At 41.2% G+C, this 27,414-nt stretch overlaps 1 protein-coding gene across 1 annotated transcript in view; it reads left to right on the top strand.

Annotated features, from left to right (window-relative positions):
* doc2b (double C2-like domains, beta) overlaps positions 1-27,414 on the top strand; it is a 102,038-nt gene that overhangs the window by 67,757 nt on the left and 6,867 nt on the right. Inside the window, exons 3-6 of the mRNA XM_031874214.1 lie at positions 1,498-1,572; positions 10,105-10,214; positions 13,641-13,767; positions 23,229-23,386. Coding sequence (XP_031730074.1) covers positions 1,498-1,572; positions 10,105-10,214; positions 13,641-13,767; positions 23,229-23,386 — 470 coding nt within the window. The remainder of the gene's footprint in view (positions 1-1,497; positions 1,573-10,104; positions 10,215-13,640; positions 13,768-23,228; positions 23,387-27,414) is intronic.

The following is a 27,414-nucleotide window of genomic DNA, read 5'->3' as shown; positions in this document are numbered from 1 at the left end:
CGGTGGACCGGTCTCTGCTGGAGGATCTGGGTCTGTCCACGGTGGACAGGTCTCTGCTGGAGGATCAGGGTCTGTCCACGGTGGACCGGTCTCTGCTGGATTCTGAGCTGGAGGAGTTTCTGGTGAACCTGCATGATTTCATCTGGTTTCACCAGAATCCGACCCGGTGGCTCCGATGACGAGCATTAAGAATAACTCTATAAATAGACCATCTTCTCTCTGATGGTCTCTTTACTGATGGAGGTCTGATAGAGGATCAGGACTACACTGAGACTGGTTCAGAACCAGTTAAACGTTCCTCACAGTGACTTTAAGGTTGTTTGTTCTTAACTATATTGGTTGTAACAGTAACTCTGATTTGATTATGGAAAATAATCGTTTAAGACATTTGTCTTATTGATATGTTACATTAACACACATATCACAAACATTGTGTTGAAACCTTGATATTCGAGTTTAAGTGATTTTAAAGGAAGGGTCACACTAATATCCTTTCTCTATGGGCTTGTATTCAGGTAGAGAGTCAAAAACAAATGCATAAATACATAAAGCCAAAAGCAACACTGACAAAAAGAAGAGGAAACTCCTTGTGCTGTATGGGCAGAGCTTCTGATTGAGGTTTCCATTTCCTCCTCTTATTTCCTCTACATCTCATCCTTTCACTTTACTTTACTCAGTGGCACCCTCATGGTGTTTTATTTATTTGGTCATTATACGAGTGACCTTTACTTCCTGCTCCCGCTTTGAGTCGCATTGATTTGCTCCTCAAAGGAAGGTAAAATCTCTTTTCTTTTACTCACTTCCCCTTTTCACTGAAGTGTTTCTTAGGGTGAGGTGAGGTGCTGGACTGAATGTCTCAGAGACAAAGATCAGATGTAATGATTTACAGCAAAAAAGATAGAAAGAGTGTAAATTACAAGGAATGAAGGTGTTGAGGGAAACTGGACAGAAGGCCAAACTTCTGTATGCTCCTGACATTTTTATCGGATGTCACATGCATGCATGGATGGATTACTGAACGGACCTATTGAACACAGGGGCCCAAAGTGTCAAGGCCCCCCTGGACTTCACCTACTAAATGTCACTCAAAGAGACACAAACCAACCAGGAAAAGACCCAAAATGACCACAAAGAAACCTAAAACAACTACAAAGAGACACAGAAAGACTACAAAGAGACAAAAGATACAAAATGACCACAAAGCGACATAAAACTACGAAAAGGCAGAAAGATTACAAATGTGTCTATGTTTGTACATACTGTGTTTGCCATGTACATCGTGTTCAGATGCCATTATTTTTCTATTCATATTTAAACAACAATTAAATCAACTACTGTCTGAAATGAGAATAAAGCGCCAATAAAAAGAGTTTTGAGGAAACCAACACTGCTGCCTCTAGTGGCTGCTAATGAGGTCATTTAGACTCTCTGTAAACCTCATACCTCTGTTTTGTGATGTTGCAGTAACATTGTTTACACACTGTGTTTACTTCACAGGGGCTCAAGCCAATGGACCACAATGGGCTTTCTGACCCCTACGTCAAGTTGCATCTACTGCCCGGAGCCAGCAAGGTGAGCACCATGTTCATGAATGACACTGATTCTCCATGACTGTTCTTTGGATTTACTTTGCCTTTTCATTCTTAGCCTAGCTTAGCATAAAGACAAATGAAAACAGCTAACCTTGAGTGTCGAAAGCTCACACATTTTATTTATTTTATCTAATCAGAACATAAAGCTAAATATAAAAACTACTCGACAGAACCATGCTAGCTGTTTCTACTGGCCTGCAGTCTTTTTGTAAACGGATGTTTTAAAGTATTTGTATGAGCTTCTTCTCCATAGTCGGTGTTCTGTTACAGTAGATGAGTTTATAGAAACAGACAGGAGAACCAGCACGAGAGCAAAGCAATGTTCTGCTGCGGACGTATTTTAGACATCTAAAAGAATCGATATCAGTTTAAGTGAACGCTATTTAGACGGGCCACTGAAGCTGCTATCAATGCTCTCTTCATTAACATCCTTTAACAAAAAACATGTCATTTAATAATCGCAGAAGACCCGTGTTGCAGGTCTACACAATAACACAAACTAACTGATGGAGGCAGACGGAGACCAGCAACTCCCTTGTTCTGAGAGGTAAAATGACTGTTTTCATCAATGGAGTCCGTTTGCTTTGAATAGAGCATAAATGACTTCCGTGTCCTGTCAGAAATGTATTTTATGTGTCTAAAATATGTTTTGCGGCTGCCCCCGTCCACAGCAGTACATTGCTTTGCTCCATCTACTGTAGTAACACACGGAGCATGGGTAAGTACCTCATACAAGCCTCTAAACATCAAAGCTATCCCTTACAGCGAGGCTGAAGAAGTCCAGCTCCGTACATAACACGAGTTATACAGTATCAAGCTTCTCAACTCACTCTCCCGGAGAAATCCAAGTGTATTTCCCGACATGTTGAATAATATTAAGTCATGAATTCATGATCACAAGAACACAAAGAAAATGATCAACTTGTAACAAAGTCGTCCGTGACCACTTGGTGTCTTTCCAGTCCTATCATTGGCTGTAAATGGATTCAATGATTTGGGGTTTGATGGGTGAAGTCTGAGTATTCAGGGATACATACTGTACATATATTAGTGCTCAGTCCTTCTTGGGTTTTTTTCCTCCAGGGAAGTAAATAGACCCACATGAGGAGAAGGCTAATAATCTATTTCATGATTCAGGGAGCACCACAGTGAGGGTATGTCAGTGCAGGGCTTCATCAATGTAAACAACAATAACTGGCTGATCTAATGCACCCGCTCACTAATGGCCGGGGAAGGCCGTGCCTCTTATCATCGTGCTGTGCGAGCCAAGCTTAGGTCTGCTCCATGTTGCATGTTGCGAGAGCCATTCAAAGCCTGCTTGGGTCTCCGAATGCCAGAACCCATCAACTGCTTTGTCCCACCAATATAATCCCAAAAACACATGTAAAATGAATCAATGATGGGAATTAATCTTAAGTGTCAAATGTACAAAATGCCTCACTAGTTGACAGTGAATTCTTTAATTTGCTTGCGTCTGCCAGGAGGCCATGAGGTTGATTTAATCCTTTCATTAAATCTTGTGAATGAGTACACTCCACAAAAGCAGCTTATTGAAAGCTGAAGCTGTGTGATTATCCATCTACCTGCCTCACATCTCCCTTTCTTCTCCCTCTCCTACACCTTTTCACTCACATCTCATTTGTTCTTTTCATCTGAACTTTGTAATTGTTTAGTACCCACTTCAGCTTTAATGCATGCGGTTACACAGATATGCAGGAGACCGATGAATAACCATGTTACTGTGTGCTTTACACATTCCAAATGATGTATCATCGACCGGGGGTCATTCTTCAAACTAAAGGTCAGTGCGAGACAAAGAGCGTGCGTCTACTCTATACAATTAAAGGCAAAGTGGAATGAAGCGTATCAAGTTGGCTGCAGTCACACTGTCTGTGGTGAACTATAATCCAAGCCTCTTAGTCACGACTGCTAAGCACCAAAGATAACGACCAAAAAGCTCAAATTAACTAAATAGAAATGACTCCATTGTTTGCGTGAAGAAACAATGGAATCCTTTCTATTTTGGTCATTTTAGCTTTTTTGCAAAGTATTCTGTGTGCCTTCAAGTCCAAGATGATATCTGTGCCACATTTAAAGAGTTCCCCTCGAGGCGATCCTGAGGTATCACATTCATGAGAATAGACCTGACGGACGGACAACCCGAAAACTTAGCTCCATCAGGTTGTAATGCTCACTACACACCAGAATATATAATTGTTGGATGGATTTAATATTTAATAAAAAGAAAACTTATTATATTCTTAGACTGCTGCTACTATTAGAGTGAATAATGTGAAGGTTTGTCTCAGGGAAAGAGGAAAGTCCAGGTTTCTACATCGTCAGCCTCGGCTGTACTAAAACACAACACAACAACTCTTCTTATGATATTAATTCTTATTGCATTCTCTACGAGGCTGAGGTTATTCTGGTTCTACATGCATCTGTTAGATCTCTGCAGACAGATGGATATGGTCATAATGTCAGCCATGCATATGCCACCCTTTATTGTGAGCACTGACAATGCGTTTGTGTGACTTTTATTGTGCAGTGTATGTGCAAAGAACAGTGTTAATTACATTTACAATCGCTTTTTTATCCAACTTGAATAAATGACTGTTTGCGTGCCTCTTTGTGACACAACTTGTTTTCTTAAAATTAAAAAATAGACTAATTAGTGAGAATGCTTGGAGAGAGTTGTGATTATTAGCATGAGAATGTGTTACTAGCCAATCAGAAAGTGAGATTAGAACCGAAGGGCTGACAACTGAAATTAAACCGTAACGTAATAATTGTCACACAACAAAATGGAATAAAACAAATCAACAGTCTGCCTGCTGCTGGTTTCAATTGGACGACTTCTCCGCCCCTTTAATCAGTGAGAAATCAGCCAACCGTCTTAATATCCATCCAATAGATTTGATCCAGAGATTGTTGCTTATATTCATCACGACCTGAGGAAGATTAAAAGGATTTCTTGCAGCAAAGTGTGGTTTTACTGAAAAAGTGCAGTTTACACATAAAAAAGAAATACTGTAGAACCTGCTTATGAATGTCTGACTGTAGAAATTGTTTGTGCTTGCTCTCCACAAGGACACATAAGGGAAATGCATCACTTCGAGGAATTAGTTGAAAACACTATGTACTGCACAGATAAAGTCAGCTGCTGTGCCTTGAAAGTAAATGACACATAATTACATGAGCAGTGAATTATCCCTTCATTTGTTCTTGATGGACATTTTAATTGATTTCTCACAAGATAATTGCTGTTCAGTGTTAAAAGTGGGTTTTGAACTATGATTAATTTATTGTTTTAGATTATTAAATCCGATGAAAACATCAAAACATCGGTCCAATGTGAAAAATCACTCTTACCAGCACCTCTGAAGTTCAATAGTTAACGTGGTGTTTATTCCATGCACAGACTGAAACATAAAAACAACAAAGCTGTGTTCTAAATCACACACTAACGTGTGTTACATGCTCAATCAGTATTTACTGCAAACTGCCTCATAAATAAATGATTAAGTGTGATTTTAACAGCAGTGTATGCTCAAGCAATAGCCGCAAAGGTTTTAAAGAATCTCGTGACGGCTCTCAAATCTCCAAAAACGATGGAAGCCCATTTCTAATCAGGCATTGTTTGTATAGACTGAGCACATGTTGGGGATCTAAACGGTTACTTTGTCAACTGAAAACATATTAAAATTCAACAAAGTGCACATATTAACAGCTTCTAGCCTGACTGATAGCCGGCCATCTGTTAACATCTGTCTTACAATGTACAATGTAGGAATGTACAAAAATAAGACGTTTCTGATTAATCGAAAAATCTGACTTTACCAGAGAACTTTGAGCGAGAGTTGGTTCGACAGAATAAAAAACAGACCGTGAGCAAACAGAGGTGTTTTGTGTTGGACGTGAGCACTTCTCTCACTATTGAAGGCTTTAGATTTGACCATCGTCCAACACTTATGTCTACAAAGGCTGAAAGATTCTCACACTTATCCCCCCCCCCCACACACACACACACACACACACACCACCATGCTGCTCCAGCTCTCCATCCAACTCCATGTGGATGAACTTTCCACGTGCAGTTTCTAAGCCGATTTAAATGTACTTTTAAAACTTTCTTACAATTATTTTTTGGGTATCTGACAAAAATGTTGGCTGTTCAGGAGAAGCCTGGTGTCTGCACTTTAGTTACTTGAGATCATTTGTCACCCACATAGTCTGACCGGTGTCGCATCCCCCCCCCCGCCCCCAATGATTGGTTTCAACTAAGGGCTTTATGTGTCCTGCTGTGGTGTATTTTTTTTATAAAATGTCAGATTATTTCACTGCTGAGTGAAATAAAACTCCATGAGAGCATGTGGCTTCTAGGGATTTGCCTGGCATCTCAGTGGGAGGCATCACAGAGCATTTTGCATATTCCTGTCAGTAAAAACTTGTTGATGGCGTCCCCCCCCCCCCAAACCTCGCTCTGACATTTCTCTCAGCTTGCTCTCAAAATAATCATTAGGCTCGGTCTAAGAGCCTCATTAAGACCCACTAAAGAGGTCATAAGTTCTGCTTGCACTCTAATCAGAAGTGAAGTTTCACGCTCCGCTGCAAAGCCAGATCACAGTTCCATCTCCTTTGAGACCACAATCACTGAAATGCCTGTAATTGTTCCAGATGAAACTGTCGATTACTCACAGGAGGCTGTATGGAATCAGGACGTTTTCACGGAGACCGCAAGGTGATTAACGGTCGACAAATACAGTAGCAGCAGAAAATAAGGCCATTCATCATAATATTGCAGTAACAGCTTAATTGTGTGGCATGCTGTTGTTGATAGAAATACATGACGTACACATTCCGCACCTGATGAAACGTATTTAATTGTTTCACTTGATTGTTTTTCAATACCTGACTTTTGTATAAGAAAAGAGGTCATAAAACAGGTCAGAGACACCAAACAGCTCCTTTTTATTTAAATTACCTTGAAATGGAGTCCATGTCTTATCAGTTTATTTCGTTTCTAAACTAATATTCCAAACACTGGTTATTATTCCTTCTATCCAGCAGCAGCTGCTGGTCACTATGATGAGTTGTGAATTTAACACCAGCCAAGTGTCAAAAGCTCTAACAGCGAGGTCAGCCGCACTGTTAACTTTATGGTGACATAACCTCAGCTCTACACCGCGGTCGGCCTTCGCGGAGCCATTTGATGTTTCACTTAACTTTTGAATAAATACCACAGATAATATAAGGGTGACATGGGACTCAAACAGTTCAGAACCAAAGGGTTTAAGAAGGACCTGCTGTGATTGAAAGTGGGTCACTGAACTGTCTGATACAGCAGTGTGTTCACCTGCAGCCAGTTGATTGTCTGTCTCTCCCCCCCCCCCCCTCCTTCAGATATGGGGGCCTTGTAAACTAGTTTGAGATGCAGAGGTCCATGCCAAAATACTGCAATAATTGGCTTGAGAGCAAAGGCTTTTTGAACCTTGGCATGACTGCAATGACTCGTGACACCGGTTGCTCATTTGTAGCACCGGCCTCCGTCTGTGAGCAGGTGGTGGTGAATTATTTCCGCTTTCACGCATGCTGATTACACGCGCAGTACAAGAGAAAAACTCCCGTCTCTCCTGCAGGTTCACACTTTATCGATTTAATTCACTTATTTCTTCACCCCAGTTAAAACCAGCGGCCTTTCAAACCGACATGATGTCATTTCAAGGATGGCTTTAATGAAATACCTGTTGAGTCACAACTTCAGGTCAACGCCCTTCACTGAGATGTACTGACATCCCTGTCCACAAGCATTGTAATGCTATTGATCACGTCTTCTGCTTTTTGCCATCCTGCCAACAATCCACTTAGAATATAACACGGTGGCCGTTTAAAATAATCAAGATGCCCCCCTCTACAGTTAGAAGACCTTGACCATCAAGGATGGGAACGTTGCTTTAGACAGTTATCAATACTACTACTGGAACTAAGATCATCTTTGTGTTACATGTTAGTGTTGTTGTCGTGCAACTACGCTGGGGAATTCTTGTAATATTCACTCCTGCAGTACTGTTAACATTAACTGGAGTCCACAGCGTGTCCACTTATCTAACCCACGTCTAATGCACAGCTGTAAATGTCTTTACTCTGTCAAGAACAAATAGTTTAGCAATAGAAAGTACTAGTTCGTTTGACCCATCTATTGCCCCAGCACCCTTATGTGGGCTTTATCGCTTCTTATGCAACATCAGCAGACACACCGGGGGGCGTACCAGCTAAATGAAATAAAATGTGAAATACTAGCCTGCAAACATAGTCTCAAGGGGACAATAAAGTTTGCCGTCTTGGTTCATATTACAGAGCATTGCAATGTCTTCTTGTAACATTGTCCATTCTGCACAGCGTGATTGGTTGATGTCTTTTTTTGTGGTGCGAAAGCTCAGAAAAATCGACCTCGTAGAATAATAGGATGTCCCTTTTTTGCCGTGTAATATTCGCGTTTTTGTTTCAAAGTGCTCGTGACAAAAACTGATATAAAAATATATATTAATGTGCAAAGTAAAAGCCCCCGTTGTCTGAAGGCCTTTACTCCCGCCATAGTCAGCGGCCACTAGATGTCAGCGTCATTGTCTTCTATTCGTATTGGTTGATCGATCATGTGCATGGATGATAACGGCCTTGTGAAACTACCAGTCGGCCCCTTCCAACCCACAACCATGAGGCTGATGAAGCCTGATAACGCCCGTTCAATCTTGAAGGCGCCACAGTGTTATTTGCATTCGTGTTATCAGCCACAAACATCATTTTGAATGCTCGGTGCATCTGTGTGTTCAACACCCTTCCTGTGGGAATCACCCACTGATTGAGGGAGAAACAGTCAGCGAGAGCCTTATTACGTGGATCGCTGCCATCAGACTTGTAAATAAATCACAACCAGCTTATTGTTTAAATTGCTTGTCACGGCCATTTTTAACACCTCGCTGGATTGCAATTGATGCAACTCTGACAAAGTCAGTCAGTAAAAACGCTTTACAACAGTCTGGTGCTGATTAATGCACTTCTTGATAATCTGTCTGACACACCCATGAAAGATCTAGAAGTAGATACACCACAATAACGCAGTATCTATCTGTAGATCTGATTTTCATCAAAAAACAGACAGAAAAGTAAAACCATTTAAAGAGGAACTGAACACTTCAAAGTGTTTTTTATATATAAACTATACATATACAGTATATACATATATGTATATATATGTATATGTATTATATTATATACAATATATTGACATTTCTCGCAAAATTTATAAAAATGGGCATTTTGGGGTTCAAATTGTCTCAGAAGGCCATCTACTGTTTCAAATCAGACCTAATTGTCAAGATTAATTCTGAGATAGACTCGACAGATTGGGACTAATTTAAGTCATGACATAAAAGAATGTTAACAGCCACGAATCAGCATCTATCGTTCAGCAACCACAGTGTAGCGTTACAATCACAGCACGAGTCTGTTCTGTGACTGTAGATCAATCACAACATCACAACATCAGGTTTAACGACCGATTATCTGGAGGTACTGATGTGTTTTCCTATGCTGTGACAAAGTGTGTAGCCGGAGTGTTATGTTTTCTCAATCACCGCTTGGCTCGTTCGCTAGCGCTCGTTAGCTTGCTGATTCCACCATGTTTTCATGCCAACGTTACAGAAAATGAGTAGCAGACAGACGCGCCGGAGACGGAGGCGCTGGGGTTAGCCAAGCTGACCTTGAGGTCGCTACAGCCACGACGGTCCATGAGGCGGAGGGACCCAGAAAGCAGCGCAGACTAAGACCCGGTGGAATCCTGGCCTTAGTCTCAGCTCGGGACACTTTTCTTTTTTTATTTCTGTTGTGGTTTGGATATTGGAACCGGCTGTACTTGAACTTCTCTTTTTGATAAATGGTGCATTATTCCACTTTTTTTTTTACCTCTTAGCTTTCTATTTATTTTCTATGGATCTTAAGATGTGTCGCTTGTCTCATTGAATGCATGCATCATCATTTATCAATGACGTACGGTGTTAATTGCCTTAGCTGTGTGTTCTCAGGTGTTGTTCATGGACAGTATTGTTGCATTGTTTATAATTGGAACATTGTTTTCTCAGCAAATGTGGTGCTGACAGAAACGGGAACAGATTGAGCATGAGCCGAGCCCTCGTAACTATCTTATAACTTCATTGTCTTCCTGCGTTGCTTTGATTACGCCCGTCACTTCATGTAAATGGAGTCTTTGGTTTGTTTGTCCTTCCCGAGCTGGTGTTTGCATGCGTGCCACCAGACGTCAACGCATTGACAAATTTCCACGAGGGCGGAGAGGCTTTGTGCATTTTTAGGGGTGTTTATATAATTCTGGCAACATTTCAATGGATATTTGACACCTGAGGGATGAGCTCTCTTGAGTGGTAGGAGGGGAACCAGCAGTTAATCAATAAAGATGTTTAATCCTGTTTAATGACCAACTTCTCCGTTTGTCTTTCAGGCCAATAAACTTAGAACCAAGACCCTGCACAACACACTCAACCCTGTCTGGAGCGAGACCCTGACCTACTACGGCATCACCGACGAGGATATGGTCCGCAAAACACTCAGGTAGGCTACTCTCAACCTAATGAATGCCCAGGATGAGGAGAAAGACTAAAACTACTGGAAGGAAACAATGATGGGGAAAGAAGAAAGGTGGAAGGAACACCAGAAAAGGAAAGGAAAGAATGAGGGAAAGGTGTGGCAAGAAAGAAAGAGGAGGAAAGAATAGAAGGAAGGAGTGACAAAGCAATGGAAGAGAGAAAGGGAAATGAGAGGGATGGAATGGAGACATGAAATAAAAGGAATGAAAGGATGGGAGTTTATTAAATGAATGGAAGTAAAGGACATGGAGGAAATAAATGAATGGAAGGGGAGGAAAGGAAAGAAAAGGAAAGAACACAAAAGGGAATGGGAGGAAAGATAGGAAGGGAATAAAAGGAATGGAAGTAAAAGAAAGGAAGGAACTGAGGGAGGTAATTAGAGGAATGGAGGGGAATGAATGAACGAAAACAAAAGACATGGAGGAAATGAAAAAAGATAAAAAGGGACAAAGGGAAAAAGAGGGAAGAATATTTATAGAAAGAATGAAAAAGAGTGGAAGAGATAAAATATGCTTTTCCATGTTTCTGTATATTTAAGCGTCAGCTGCTTTAGATTTGTGTTGAAAGGCTTCAGACTCCTCAGGTTTCTCTTCTTCGTGGCTCCTGAGATAAATCACTGCATTACAGCCTGTATGTGACAACAGCCATTCCATGACTTATTCATCCCGCGTATTCTTCTTCACTACGATCTATGATGAGTCTCGGTGCCGGGGCGAACCGGCACCGCATGATCCCCCCCCCCCCCCATCAGTTTAAGGGCCGGGGAAATCCTTTTGTTTGTGTAATCTCCCAACAGCACGTTGTTTGTTTGAGATAACTTCCTGTTTTTGGTTATTTGTATTTCACAACAACACCTGAGAATAGACTGCAAACCTGCAGCAGAAACGTCTGCTTCTCGTGATAAATATGACACCGTTACGCAATGGAAGTGTTACTTCACTGTTCTTTGCTCCTTTATTTTTACCAAAGTGTTAACACTGTAGTAGAAGTAGGTTATATAATCAAATGCGTAATCACTTTTGGTAGCTACAGTACAGAATATGTATCCCAATGATAGGTGGGCTGCATGCTGTGGAGGATTTCATTTTGCTTTAGTTTTCTGTTTAACCCCCAAGAATCTAAGAAACTACTGTGTGTGTTTAATGTGCTGTCTCCTAACCTACAGCTGTGACTTCCTATTCGTGCCGGGGGCTCATTATATTACCCAGCAGTCTTGTATGTTTGTTGCACACTGGGAGAAACTGATTGGCGTAGTGGCCATGCCATTTTTAGGCTGTCAGGCTGTTGATCTTTCTGCCGTGCACTTGGTCCAGATCAAAATATCTTAACTACGATTTGATGGATTGCCAAAAAGGTTTTTGCACAAATATTCATGGTCCCCAGAATCTGGACCACACTGACGTTTCCTCTGGCGCCACCATGAGGTTGACATTTGTGGTTTAGAGGAATATACCTCAGCAACTACAGCAGGGATCAGCGGCGCCGGCAGCCATAATCCATATGTCCTTTGGTGGTCTTCCTGTTGCATATCGTCACTGATGATGCTGCTTAATGAGGTAATCCGTTGCTTTTGCGCTTACATTTTTATCGCACGATTCTCTGGGCTATGGCTGCTCATGCACCGGCTCACCGAGGCTGAAGCCCCGACAGTGAAAAAGTTGTTTTTGAACGAATGTGGATTGAAGCAGAATATTTCGTTAGATAAAAACATGTTGTGATGCTTGGAAATGATCACATCTCTCTTTTTTTTTTGATAAATTTGGACTTTTGGACGCAATGAATAGACATGCCAACAAAACAAAGTGAGAATAAAAAATCTGCGCAGTATTTAAATGTAGATTTATTGGATTAATGGCTGAGGAACGCTCAAGCACTCATCAATTCACCATCGTGGTCAACATGTCATTCAAATTAGATTGTATTACTTCTAATTATTTCAAATGTAATTATTAATTCTAACATCCTCATTTCTTGTAGTAATGTAGTAAGTAATTGTTGAATCACTGCTATTAACAGACGCTCTTATCAATGCTTTGCAAATATATTATGGTGATTGTGTTTTGCAGGGCAGAGAAAAATATGCATTTTTACTGCACCGAGTACCACGACGGTAACACCGGGCCACTTCTCAGAGATGTGAGTTCACAACTCACACAACCTACTCAGATAACAGCTCCTCCATTAACCATTGAACAATACTGTGAGAAAAGCCTCCACATTCCCAGACAACACTGTTCATTTCTTTTTTTCTAAATTTAAATTTGAATTCAGCACCACCTGTCCATGCACTGTAGCAGATAAGTTGTTTTTTGTATCCGTTGTGATTCTAATTACACTGCATCCCCTACAAGCTACAGTGCTAATACTTATCACTCATGCTATCGGCTGCATGTTTTTTCTCCACGTGTCGGCTGATTGTACGGCAGAAAAACACTTGAAGCAAACAGCATTCCACTACAGGAGCCTGACGAAGTGTGAATCATGTCGTGTCAGGGACTCGCCCTCTGCATTTATTGAAGACGTAGATCTGCCGAGAGCAGCGTATTCCCACACCAATAATTGACATTCATTATAAATGTAATGAAATGGTGGCGAGGAACATAGATCTCCGGTCTGGAAAGTTAAAGTGTACCGTATATGTGTGCTCAGTGGTTGTGAATCGAGATCCATCGGTCATTATCTTTCCTTCGCAGTCATACTGTGGAACAGAGTGGATCTTCTTCTTATTGGTGATTGAAAAACACACTCGCAAAACATACACTTAGGTTTTCAAAGGCTGTTGTCATGCATTGAAAACAGTGTTGTCTTTATGCGTTCGGTGGAAACAGATAGAAAATTATCACTTTATAGTAATAAGTAAACAGACTGACGGCACGACGGCACATTTCCATTCAAGCTGCACTAATTGAGTAAATAAGATCAGCACAGCGAGATATGTTCAAGTTAAAGTCGTGATTTGGTTTTTAATGACTCTGAAATGAGCAGAACATCATTTTTCTATCACCTGAAATACCTCTCGACTTCTTCAACCTCTCACTTTAGAATATTTAAAGTCTTTTGATCCAAACATGGCCGAGTGCTTCCTAAAGCGTAATTATCCCATCGTCGGCTGTCATGCTGATCGAGTCCGACAAAAGTCTTATGAGCTGCTTTACTGCAGAGCTACCGGTGTTTTGCTTCAGTGCTGTGGAGGCCCAGAGAGTCGGCGGGGGCAGGTTTATAGTGAAGTGAGGAGTTTTGGTGAGAATTGAATCCCTGTGATGGAGGATGATCGACTCCGGGTGGAAAATGACTGGTTTTATGGTTTACAGCCTCCCTCTCAGCAGCACAACTTTAACCTGAGCCTCACTTCATTCTCATCCTTCTCCCTGCTCTGCTCTTCTCCTCTCAGGATTTCAGTGTGTGATGAGGACAAATTCCGACACAACGAGTTCATCGGGGAAACGAGAATCCCGCTCAAGAAGCTGAAGCCCAACCAAATCAAAAACTTCAACAACTGCCTGGAGAAACAATTACCTGTAAGTTCAATGTATCACACAGATACTTGTAGTTTCAGGTGGTTGTGTTTAAAAAGAGCAACTGTGATCAGAGACAAAGTTGGATAAGTACACAGTACTTCATTTAGCAACAAGTGTTACATTTAGCTTCGTATTTATTGTTCACTTGATAACCTTTGTTCTCAAACCTAATCATTTTTTTATCAATATATTTGTGGCTTACTGCAATGTAGCCGCACTTTCTTAACTACCCCTGTAACAATTTATTCAGGGTGTTGTAAATGCAATACCTAAGTCATTTTTCTTATTGTCAAGGGATTATTATAATGATAAAAAAAACATTTCTGGCGTTTCAGTGTTGTGTAAATACAAAAATGATGCTGAACCGGTGCCAATAACTCACCTTTTAAATAACACTGTTCACAGGAACAGCATGTGATTGGAAACTAATTGAAATACCCAGAAAAACTAACATAAAAGCTTAAATCTGAACCCACAATGATGTACATGTCAACAATTACATGCTGGTAATTGCAAGAAGAACATCAGTACAAACAACAGCATTCGTGAGGTTTTCCTTTGGGTTCTGAGCCCATGAGTGGGGAGCGGGAGTGGATTATGTGCGGTGAGAACATGGGAGTGGAGTGGAGTATCATTGAACTGTGATTGAGCATCCTTTTCAAATTGCCTACACAGTTTATGGTTAGAAAAAAACAGGAATACTGTGTAATTCTGGATCACCCATACAGAGAGCACTGCTTTGTGTATGCTCCTCTCGTATGCTTTGTTGTCGATGTGGGAGTGTGAAACAGCGTCCGAAAATATTAAATATGCTCGTATGAAACAGCTACGGCACATTCACCAGTCTACGCTCTGATTTTGTCAAGGTTTACTTAATGTAAATACATGGTATACTTCCAAACAGACTATATTTCACATGGTTTTAATTCGTCATGACTACAGAGTAATAGTGCCAGAAGACGGCAGTGATGGTTAAAAATCCACTTTCTTTTTTGTGTGTGTATGAAATCATTGGTAGTTATAATTTGCAACAGCTCTCTACACCTTTGTGGTTTAATTAAGATTATCTGTGAGGTGATGACAATAGGAATAAATTGTCAGTGCTGATCCCTCACTCAAGTATTTTCATAGCCTCCACTACAAAAAGCACATCCTGACACGATGTTTCTGGCTGAATCCATACCTTCACCGCGACTAAATGTGAAAATGATTTAGAAAATTGAAGGTAGACCAGCTTCAAATAGTAGCTTTTCTACAGCTATCAACAGCAGAGATTGGATGGCTTTACTCTGCACATGCTGTTAACTCTTATACTGCACATCTATTCAGGAAGCAGAACCCTGGAGGAGGTGTTACTGGGTCTGGTAGCTCAGACCATCACCACATGCAGCAGTGGCTTTTAGAGAAGCTGTGGAGCAGATGTTTGTGTCAAACTCCATATCTGTTGTTTTTTTTGCTATTTTGGAACACCCTGTCAAATGTCTTACCCTAGCAACGGGTGAGTATAAAGCACAGTATGGCCATTCTCTCATAGAAATGCTTCAAGGCAAAGGGAAGCTATGACGGATGCTGGTTACAGAGAGAAAAAAGGAAAGACAATTTCTGCTCCGCTTGCTCTTGAAGTAGCAGATAAGGAGTTCCGACTCAACACAGGATGTTCTGGATGCTGTGCTGAGGAAAACATAGCACGAGCAATTTAATCATCTCATGCAGCAGCTAGCAGTGCCTGTCTTAAGCCTCTTTCCCACTGGACAAGCACAAGCTAACACCCGCCAACATCTGGCTTCTGTCTTCTGTCTTCAAGGCTACAATCAGCATTTGTTCCCAGGACAAATGACTCTGCAGTAGTGACGGGTATTAATGCACTTTGGTTTTTTGGAACAAGACCAGACCAGCGCAGACCAGATCCACTCCTTCCGCTCTCAACTTCACAATAAAAGCCCTTGACATTATTCACAGGCAATATTTGGCATTTCTGCGTTGATTATTCGTCACGGGTGTTTAAAGAACGTTCAAAAACATACAATTAATATGCTCTCCTCAAAGCCAGCAGACTCCAGTGAGACAACTTGTCATCTTACCTCGCTGATCATCAAAGCACACTTCATTAACTCTCTTTGTTAGACTTCCCACTGTTTTAACAACCACCAACTCTGGTTTGAGAGTTTAAAAGAAAGACAGTAGCACATATAAATAAAGAAGTAACCGTCGTAACATTTTCACTATTTACCGACTCTGCTTTAGTTGCCTATGTGACATCTACCACGCCAATGCAACTGCACGGCATTCACACTCGGAAAAGAGTGTTTCGCTAGCTCTGATTTTGGAGGGAAACGGGTATTAATGGTGGTTTTCGGCTGACAGTAGATCATTTTGATTGTCCGGCTCTTAAACAAGTCAGTCAGCCTGTGAGCTTGTGGAATGGACCCGTCACAAGTTGAAATGCAGAAAAAAATGACAGGATTTTAAAGTTTAATTTTCTAAAACAAATTTTGAATTTTTAACCTTTAGGATAGCGCCTCCTTGTCACCACAGTAAAAAGATAAAAAGTGCTCACATAGAGGTCTTTGGAAGACAGAGGAGCGGTTTGTATGTTTTAATCTGAAGGTAGCCGGGCAGCTGTGTCCTTGTAAACATTGTGACTATTCACCCATTTCTATCTAATGGATGTGTCTGCCAGCCTCAACACTGGATCTGCCCTTAGCATTGGCACCAGCAGACAGCAGAGGGGCTGACCTGTGTAGGAGCCAGCAGACTAATCTGGCAATGAATCTTGGATCCGTGTCTCTGTGCAGTACATTTCTCCATTCCCTCAGCTCAGCTGGACAATGAAAGGCTTAATTCTAAGAGATGGCCACAAGTTTGAAGCTCACCCTGCTGGTTTAATTCCTGATTTTGGAGGAAAAAAAAGCGCTTTGTCTCATTACAGTTCATGTAAACAGTGATGTTAATTAGTCTGCCCTGGAAGCTCAGCACAAGCAATAATGTTGCTACTGTGCTGAATTGCTGGACAGGGCACACAAAAAAGATTGTGGCCCAATTAGTGTGAGAGTTGTACCAAAACCGATTTTCCAGTATCGGATTTGCCTCCAATACAGCCTAAAATGCTGGATGCGCACCAATCTGACACCACGATATGTCATTTATTAGCTAATTTATGCAACAAAGAAACAATAACAACACGTGTCCCTGGCTACCCGATCAGTACATCCTGCAGGATTTGTACTGAACATGTGTAACTCTTCATCAGCACCGGAAAAAAACAATCACTGCATCTGAAATAAATCACAGCAGTAATTGCACATGTGCAATACCGATCTGGCAAGTGCAAGACGAGAGTGCAGTGTTGGCCAGAGCATTCAAAATGTGAGCAAAATGGCAATATTTAACACAGGAAAATCTGCCAAACTAGACAATAAAACAAAGTTATATGGCATTCATTCTCTGTATGCGTTTGTTCGTGTTCCACAAAGGGTTTAACCGGAGACAGGACATACGACAACAATAGCAATCATATCGTATTCAAACAGGGTAAGCAGTAAACAGCTGTTGAAAAAGGTTTTATTGCCGGTATTCGGCAATCAGAATCAGCCAATATGCAAGTTCAAGTGTCAGATTCGGCGTGAAGAAAAAAAAATTGTATCGGGAAAATCTGTAATTAGTGGTGGGGGGGGGGGGGTGTCTTAAAGTGAACTGTGACAGTATGGACGTTCATGGTCCCCAGAGGATGATAGTTACATTATATTAATGACACCACGAGTTTCAGATCAAAATATTCTCTTGAACGTGGGTTCTGTCCCTGAAACCCAGTCATAAAATGTTTTTCTTGTATGTTTCTGCATATCACAGATACGTTGAATCTCTACGCTTCTTATCAATATTTCTAGATACGTGTCAATGTTATAGTATTTTCACCGCTTGTGGTGCTTTTGGCACAAGCAACAGGTCTGGCCGACAAAACTACTTGGTTATGTTCAGTAAGAGATCATATTTTGGGATAAAATACGTATGTTACTTCTCCTGGGTGAAAGTTCCCGTTGTTCGACCCATCCATCCACCCCGACCCCCTCCCTTTGGGGAATTTGATTATTTGTGATACGCCAAATACAAACTCAAACCGGGATTCAAAAAAATATGTAAAACAGTTGAAATTGAGATTGCAGTATCATTTAGAATGTTCATCCCAAAGTTTTTATTTGATTTTTTTTAGACGTGACTGTTAAATGTTACAAAGAAAAACTTCAGATTTGAAACAGAGTTTTCAGGTAAAAATATCAAATCAAAATACTTTACATTTTTATTTCATATTGCAGCACCCAGGGGCGTTATACTTAATGTTTTTGTCTCGTTTTTGTTATTTATTTATTTTAAGCAATATTCTTTTAGTGAGAAAAACATCCTTACGCCTTTGAGCACCAGGTTCTCTTCTGGGATTGTGCCTCTTCTCTCATCAGCACCACTTTCTTTAACCTCTCTGTGGAATATGTTAGTGCGTGTGCAGACTGAATGCCAGTGGCCTGTAAACCTTCTTCTTCTGCATCAGCACAATAGTCGGCGAGTCCCACTGTTCTCTGAGAGGTGTTGATCTCAGGGATCCAACCAAGACATTGGCAGGAGATGGTGCTTTGGCCCAGCTTCCTGCTGCACACTTTTACAGCCTCATATCCTGAACTAACAGAGCATTGTTTCAAAGAGGCTTGCTAATGATTTGCGGCACAGTAAAAAGACCTGTGCTCATCTCAGCACGTCAGGAGATGGGCAGAGGTTGCCACTTGTGGCAGTTAATTACGGGTTTCCACTTCGAACTGTACGTTAAGAAATTGGAATTGATTCCTGGCTCAGTCAAAGGAAAACCCCCCCTTCATCCTGGGATGTCACCTGACCTTTTTTCCAGGTAATTTCGCTGTTTCCCTGGTAACCCCTAAGGGGCTGAGTAATACCTGGAACACTTGGAATATTATTGTGTTGGGTTGCTGCCTCTGCAGCCTTACAGAAAACAAAGATGCAGAGAGAGCGGTGTATATCTCACTCGATTATTTAGCTCAGCAGCTACATTCATTTAGAATGATGTTCAGACAGTCACGTCGGAGGTGTCCAGTTATACTGTGTGTTAAATTTAATTAATGGACATCCTCCAGCCGATCTTAATTGAGTTTTCCCCCCGGCAATGGGACAATTAGCTGGAAAATGTTAAGCACACACTACTGCACAGCAGTGTGTTTATTTATTAAGTAGATTTTATGTTTGAGCAGATTGATGGGAAGAGGAAAAGGAAGCTCACAGAATAAAACACTGGATTATGAGACAACGGGCCCCTGGGCACACGAACGGAAAAGGCCCCACCACCTCTACCGCGGCATAGGATCGAGACATGCAGACTGTAGTTGTTTAGCTTTGTCTTTTTGACCCTTTTTATGGTAATCTTGTGTCTCTCTCTATTGTCGTTTTGTGTCTCTTTGTGAGCATTTGCTTCTTTGTAGTTGTTTCGTGTCTCTTTATGGTCATTTAGTGTCTTCATCGTCTCTTCCACAGCTGTTGTGCATCTCTTTTCTTTAAGGTGATTTGTGTCTCTCTGTGTTCGTTTTTTGTGTCATTGTAGTTGTTTATTTGTCTTTGTGGTCATTTTGAGTCTCTTCCTGGTTGGCCCATTCAGTAATCCGTCCATGAAAGCAGAGAGCAGACAGAGTCAAAGAAGAGCAGAGGCCCATGTAGCTTTAGTTTTCTCGCGATTAATGATGTTGTCTGGTCATTAACTGAATTGTCAGTTTAATATGAGTGTATTTGTTTGTATAAATTCATAAATATAGCATCTTAAAAGTGATTTGTTAGAGAAAGGAGGCAAGTAGCCAAGGTGCATGGATGATCTGCGAGTGTGAAATGGAAAAGACGACAGTGCTGAAAAGATGTCAGCACTTGTCAGGACCTTGATGCCATCCAGGCAGCCTGAGGTTTGTACTTCCTCCTTCGCTTTCCATCTCGACACTCTTGTATTCCTGTCAGCCTCTTGGTTTGCCACAGACTTCCCGCCGAACATCTTGTTAAACAGAGACGGAGAGGCAGAAACAACAGTGGGATGTCCTAAACACGGATAAACAGCAGAAGAAGAGACGGTACTAAATGGATTTGACAGTAAACCGAGGCGGCAGCTGAAACATGTCGGCATGCCAGACGAGATGGATGCCGAGTCCACAAGTTCAGTGAGACGTCTTTTAAAAGTCATCTGTGATTCATGGAGAGAGAGTCGGTTCCCTGGAGATATCTGATTAGTACCCTGCTGTGGACACCGCTGGACAGCTTGTTGAGCACCGTCTCCTGCACACAGTACAAGTCTGTGTCTGCAGAGACGTTCGGCCTGTTTTTCTTCTTCATTTTATTATTCTTATACCGTTTGTGAATGTTACGGGCGTCGGTGTTTCTGCAGTGAATGTGTGAGTGTTGCAACAAAGGCCACTGCTTGGAGCTTTTTCATAGCTGCAGACATGTATTCAGACTGACTTGTTCGAGCTTGTAAAATTATTTTGGATTTGAAAATGTAAAAAGAAAAAATAGCTGATTTTTTTGACGGCAGATGCCTGCTGCGACTAAATCAACAACAAAAGAGCAGCGAGAGTGAACCAAAATAGTACAATTTCCCACTGGACAGCTAAATAATAAGCTGAAAGTCGCTATAAAGCAGAGGGGAGCTTCAGATTAGGTTCATCACTAGAGGAGGCTTTTTCCACATCGTCACTTAATACATTATTAAAAAATATGGATTATAGCTGCTTTAAATGTTTCTTATCATTATTATTTGATGATAGCATTTTTTCAATGGAATCAATTTAATTTGTAGGAATTCATTCACCTTTAAAAACTGTTGACAGGCGACATGGAATTGTAAAAAAGGGGTTTTGAATGTGCGTGATGTCACCCCAGTGAGTGCATGAGCCATAATGAAGCAAAGCATAAAGCAAGACAAGTTGTTTGGATTATGAGGTTGGTGAGCGTTTTTCATTGATGGGCACCATCTCAGGATCCAGTATTCAGTTCTTATAATACATATATGAATGCAACACATTGGCTACCTGTTCCCATTGTGTATCTACTTGCAACACATGGACATGCATGGACGCGGAGAATTCTCATTAAATTGCATTGGACGAAAACAAATCAGAAGGGGGGGGGGGTGACTCCTCTGTATAGAAGTCTATGAGAAAATGACTCTACTTCTCTCTTGATTTATTACCTCAGTAAACATTGTAAACATGAGTTTATGGTCTCAATCTCTAGTTTCAAGTCTTCTTCAATACAGCATGATGTTCATTTAGTACATTATGGTCCATTTAGAGTCACACAGACCATAAAGCAGGGGATGCTTTAGGGCGGGGCTACACGGTGATTGACAGGTTGCTACCATAACGTTGTCGGGTCTCGGAGTTGTCCGTGTTTTCGTCAACTTTAACCAATTCACAGTGTGTTTTCAGTTCATGAAAGTTAATGTAACATTTTTGGTTGCCCAACAATATCTTTTTCAGCATGTACTTAGCTCCGCCCTCATTGTCATGTTAAGATGCAAAGTATTAGAACTATATGTCGCTTAGGTTTAACTGTATTGCTTAGCTCTGGGGTGTGATGTAATTTGTCATCAAGTCAATTTCATTTATATTGCCCAAAATCACAAAGTTGCCTGAAGGGGCTTCACAATCTAGACAGCATTCAACACCCTCGGTCCCGAGACCCTCGCTTCGGAGACAGAGAGGAAGAGTGAGACAGGGAAAAACTAATGCATATCAATTTGAAATAGCACAAACCAAAGTAAGAGAACGCTCAGTCCCATTTCCACTAGTCCATGCACTTTCAAGTAGCCATTGATAAGCGTGAAGTCGTTAAGCCTCTCTGTGCATTTCCTCAGCTGATATGAATGGTCTTATACTGTATATGTGGTAAAGAATGAATGCTGGTGTAGAGGAAAGCCCAGTGCATATTCACACACTCAGCAGCTGCGGGACTTTTGCCGGTAAATTGCATTTCTAAGTCATTGGGTATAGCAGTGGAAAAAACAAAGCTTAAATAGCTCTTTAGGAACCACGAAAAAGTCATATGCTCAAGTATGTTTCTCTCTTCGGAGTGCTCTGTGAAACAGTGAAGCAGTGAAAGAATGTGAAAAGAGGCTAAGCATTAACCATTAGGTAAAAACTGACTCACTAATCAGATAGTTGGTCTCGGGCTTGGAAAGGGACTTTGGTTCCAAGGCTGCAAGAACTGCCAGCTTGAAGATATTCAAAATATCTCTGAATGAGCTATTCAATCGTTCAACCAACCTAATAAGTTAATCAGGCTACACTTTTTAAATTGGAGCACGTTCATGTAATCCTCTTGAGTAATAAAAGATAATGTGGCAACTAAAACGCATTACACGGGACAGTATAAATAAGAGGAAGGGGGTTATTGATAGCCTTATTTATTATTACTTAGTTCAGTTAAGTTTAGGCAACAAAACTACTTGGTTAGGTTTGGGAAAAGATTGTCATTTGGGTTAAAATAACCACATTACGTTACTGAAGTGTGCAAGTTACGTGACAAATAAATCAACATTGACTTCTCGTTTCACACAGGAACTGAACAGCGGTCTCTGAAAGATGGCTGTTTGTTGGACCCACCACCTCCCTCCCGCCCGGTGTGGGCTTGTGTGTTCTTCATACTTCCTCATTCATGATTACGAGGCGTACATACAAAATCATTTTGTGGAATATCTACGTATTAAGACGCATTGTTTTTACTAGCTAAAGCCACGAATGCTGGATGAGACCAGCCTGTATAAATTGAGCCATCTTCTGGGAAGACGGATAAATAGCACAAGCTGTTGCACATTCACACTGCATGGTTTGAAATGACATCATAGCGTGCAAAATTACCAAAAAAAAAAAAAATCACCTGTAATGTCAAATCAAGACAAAAAATGTTTGCGTTCATTCGGCAGGACGTGAACAGTTTGGTCCTCTTGTTGAATGTTGCGCTCATCAGTGAGAAGGCCTGATGTGTGTCAGTTCAGATGTTTGTCTCGTCCCTGAAGAAGATGTCAAATTAATTTTGATGAGGCTATTAACTCACCATCTACAACGGAGGTGCCATTAATCAGCCAATCAGTGTACGGCTGATTTTCAGGACACACAACTGTCAAGAAGTCGCTGAAGACTTTTTATGATATCGACTTACTTTCACAAAATGCTTAACATGGCAAAAACAAACTGTTAGGATCTAAAAACATTTCCATGTAACAATGTTGTTGTCTACATGGATTAACAGCATGTTGGAAATCAAAGCTTTGGTTTAATCAAATGAGGATGATGCCAGAAATGAGAGAAATCTGTTGCAAATGGCGCTGGGCATGAAGCAGAGCGGCTGGCTGACAGCCACTCGGTGGCATAAATGCCTGCACGTGTTCAACTGAAAACTAAACATTGTCCTTTTCACCACTGCAGGTCAACAAGACAGAAGACAAGTCCCTGGAGGAACGAGGACGCATCATGATTTCTCTCAAGTACAACACCCAGAAATCTTGCCTGGTGGTGGGCATCATACGCTGCGCTCACCTCGCCGCCATGGACGCCAACGGCTTCTCCGACCCCTACGTCAAAACGTCAGTATCCAGACTCGTGCAAAGAAACACATCCGAAACAGAAACCGGAGCCGTTACAGCAAAACCTAATGGAGCGTCAGCTGGTTTGCTTTCATACCACATTCTGATATGTGATTCTGGTTTATCTTAAACTAAATGTCATAGTTTGCGCCATGATTTCTGTCTGCAATAAGACTGTACTCTTTAAATTAGGGCTGCAATGAAAGATTATTTATTTTAAAATGTAAAGAATCATCAATCAGTGTTTCCAAAAGCAGTAAAGAAACCAGAAAAAAAACTATTTTTCTTAAATAATTACTCAAACCAATTATTTGATGAATCAAAAAAGTTGCTGATTTATTTAATAGTTGACAACTAATTAATTAATGGATTAAAGTTTGCATTCTACTCTAAGTTATGTTGCTTTTAGCAGGATCCACAACCAATTTCATGATTCATGAATATTTCCAGAAACTGTTGCTCAAGGACAAAATCTGGCCTTTTGTTTGCACTAGAGGAAAAAATTCAGGAGGTCACGAATACCATTAAGATTCGGCCGCTGGGCTTCATGAATATTGAGATCATATTTCATAGCAAATTGCCTTTTTAGTTGTCAAGATAATAGTCAAAGTGTCAAACTACCATCACCATCCTGAAATCTTAATTTATACACCGTGAAACAAGCACTTGTACATTAAAATGAAGCACTTTACAGCTTACATGATAAACACACATGGGCTAAAGCCACCCGTCAGTGTCGATTGATTTCCCCCATTGCTCGTCATAACACTGCTATTTTTAGTGGATGTACAAGGCGCTGCAGAAGAGCTGAGATGGATTAGCTGGCAGTGCTGATGTTTTAGCAGAAAAAGAGGTGCTACCTGTGATTATGAGCTGCACCAAAGACACGCAGCACAAGAGGCCATCCGCAGGGCTGCAATTTGGAGGAGAGTCCTATTTATCACACCTGAACATTTCCCAAGTCTTTCATCTGGCTGAGAAATGAAAGTGCAATTAATTTCCGACTCTGCCGTTGCACACCCCGAGAACAAAAGCGCGACTCGGAGGAGAGGGGGCTGGCAACAATTTTACAACAGTTTGAGGTTGAGAAAATCTCCCTGAAGCTTGAAGGACACACGGGCAGATAATGGATTTACCGACAAGCTCATGTGAGAGGGAATAAAAGCAATGTATACTCTGTCAGATAGACATGGCTGCACGATTTCTCCCCTCTCTCACCGGCAGAGTCTATCTGACGCATCGGATCACAGCTGTCACCTGAACAGTAAATGGTTTTGTTCTATTGCGTTTATTCTTTAAATGCACGTGTCGTATGAATGTAGGATGCAGACATCAATTACTCGGTGGAGTACAACCCTTGGTAATGGCTCTTCACTCAAGGACTGTCATCAAGCTTAGAGGTTAAAATATATTTAAATGTTCGGTTGCATCACGCAGCTGCCGAGCAAAAGCATTTTAATGCAAAACTGCAGCAATTTGGAGCGAAATACCATTTAGAACCATCGTATGGTGCAATGGCATTATTTGCATCCTAACTTTCACTTTCAGCTCGTTTGGCCTCGGGGTCGGTAGTTCTATTACATGACAACAATTAGGTTCTCTGCAACATTCTCATCAACAACAATTTGAGCGTCCACTCCCCCTGGGGTGAGTTTGTGAGCCACTTATATTCCCTTTAAGTCTCTGTGTTACCTCTGGACATTGAAGGCCGTGTGGGTCCAGTGAGCACGTAAACGGAAAGAGGGATGTGACGAGCGACTACGATTGCTCACTGGATTGAAGTATACCACCGTTAGAATTAGCTTTGCTCAAAACGGTTCTTTGTGAAATGGACAGAGGTAATACACAACATCCACGACTGGAGTTGTTCTGATATAGATACCCGTATCAGAAATGCCTCCGATACAGCCCAAAATACTGGACCGAGAACAGACGTGTCTATGAACGGATCGGATATCTCGTTATCATATCATTTATCAGCTCTTTTATGCGACAAAGGAACAACAACAACAGGCGTCACCTGGACCCAACATCCTGCCATGATGGCTCTGAGCATGTGCAAACTAGTACTACACACCTGTGGTTAAACACTCTTGTGCACCTTTTTTTTTTTAATGTAAATACATATCTGAACATCTCTGTCCAACATGCAGGGTCTCGTATATTCATATATAAGTAGAAACTGCCTTTTGAATGATTTATGAGGGCAGAACAGATACGCCTTCACCCGGACCAGCGGCAGCTCTAACGATGTGTTTTCACCAGCGACTCACAGACGGAAAACTGAAACCGACGAGTAACTGCAACATACTGTACACTCAGTGGCCAGTTTATTAGGTTCTCCTAAATGAAGCCCAATCATTGCGACCGTCATGAAGGTTATTATGTTCAGGTTACATTATACATTCAGGGTTCAGCTAACTTTTTGAAAATGTTCTTGTTAATCAGTGTGTCATCAACATTCAGTCTAATTGACACCAAATGTGTAATTTTATTATTTCCATATAAGCAATTTGCATAGCCACATTTAAAAACACATTTCTCCCATGATAATTGTAATTATATATTAGAGGACGAAAACAAAAAGGCTGCCATCTTTATGACAACATCTACATCTGAGTTGATATCATTAACTCTACCAACCTTCCACCAGTCTCGTTCATCAGCAATAAACATGAATTCTGCAAAGAAGGCAACGAGCACCAGCCAATCAGAGGCAGAGTAGGGCGAGTCTTCGCAGAAGGGATAAAAGCCAATTCCCAATTCCCGATCTCCACGCGGGGTTTAGTTCTGTCCCGCTTCCAACTCCTCGAGTGTGTGAGGGCTCTCTCGCAGACATTTTCAGCCCTTTATGAACCCTTAACCCAGAAGTCCACATTTCTGCAGACTTTAGCCCAAAAGGAAGAACCCACAATTCGTTGCAATGTGACGTTAAACACGGAGTTTCCAGTGAAAGCATGGAGACGTAAACAAAGAGGACGGTACATGTGTGTTCCGCCTGGAATATTACCATTACTCAGAAACATTGAGAATCAAAGACGGAACATAAAAACACTTGAAATCAGAGGATATTTATTAATCTATTCCTCAGACATTTCAATTTGTCATTGAAGCGTTTTGACAAAAATCGAGTAAATGGATTATTTGACAACGACCTCTCATCTTGTAAGGAAAGAGCCTGGAAGACGTTCAAATCAGGGAGTACACGGTTAAGATAAATACCCTCCATTGTACATTGTATTTTTTGACATCATGGCAACGTGATATGTTGCAGCAAAGTGCTGCCCCATTCGTATTCACGCCGGTCTCTCACACTCGACCGCTCACCAGGTGACGTCAGTGAAGTCCCCGAGGGTTCAGGGTTTGAGGCCTTAGGGGGGGATGCTGGGATTGGGCCAATCAAACTGCCAATGGCTGTAAAAAAGGTCATGTGGCATGCAGATGAGAGGGCTCTTCATCATCTCCAATAAATTATCTGGCACACTTATCGATTTCGTGCCATCAGTTTAGCTGCTGCGTTCAAAGGTTGCCTACGCCCGCATTTTACCAAGAGATGTTTCTTACGATTTGTCGATCCCATTCAGAGGTTTCAGGGTAGATGAGATATATTAGAAACACCTCTCAGTACATCAATACAACTCAACAGCACCACAACCTGCCTTCAGAGAGGCCGTGGATCCTCTAAACTAAACCTTATAACTTTGGTGAACGTAGGACTGTCAGTTTTAGCTCGGTGTACCTAATAAACTGGCGACTGAGTGTAGCACGCTTCAGACCAGACACTACAAGCAGAAACATGTTCAGGCACTGATCAATTTTAAGATATTTGGCTATTTTGCTTCCACAACACGTCTTCTTTCAGACTAAAGTAAAGATTTATTTCACTATGTCTCCTAAATTCACCAAAAGTTAGCATTACATAATGCCTCATTTGCATATTTAAACATAACATTTCAGAAAAAAATAATGTGAGTGATGAACTGAAGTTTCATGGTGATATCTATGAGTTCATGTTGTGACTCTATTCA

This window comes from Anarrhichthys ocellatus, unplaced genomic scaffold (genome assembly GCF_004355925.1).
Source record: "Anarrhichthys ocellatus isolate YVR2014 unplaced genomic scaffold, GSC_Weel_1.0 scaffold78, whole genome shotgun sequence".
Taxonomy (NCBI): domain Eukaryota; kingdom Metazoa; phylum Chordata; class Actinopteri; order Perciformes; family Anarhichadidae; genus Anarrhichthys; species Anarrhichthys ocellatus.
The sequence above is the reverse complement of the archived record's forward strand: the minus strand, read 5'-3'. Positions and strand labels throughout refer to the sequence as shown.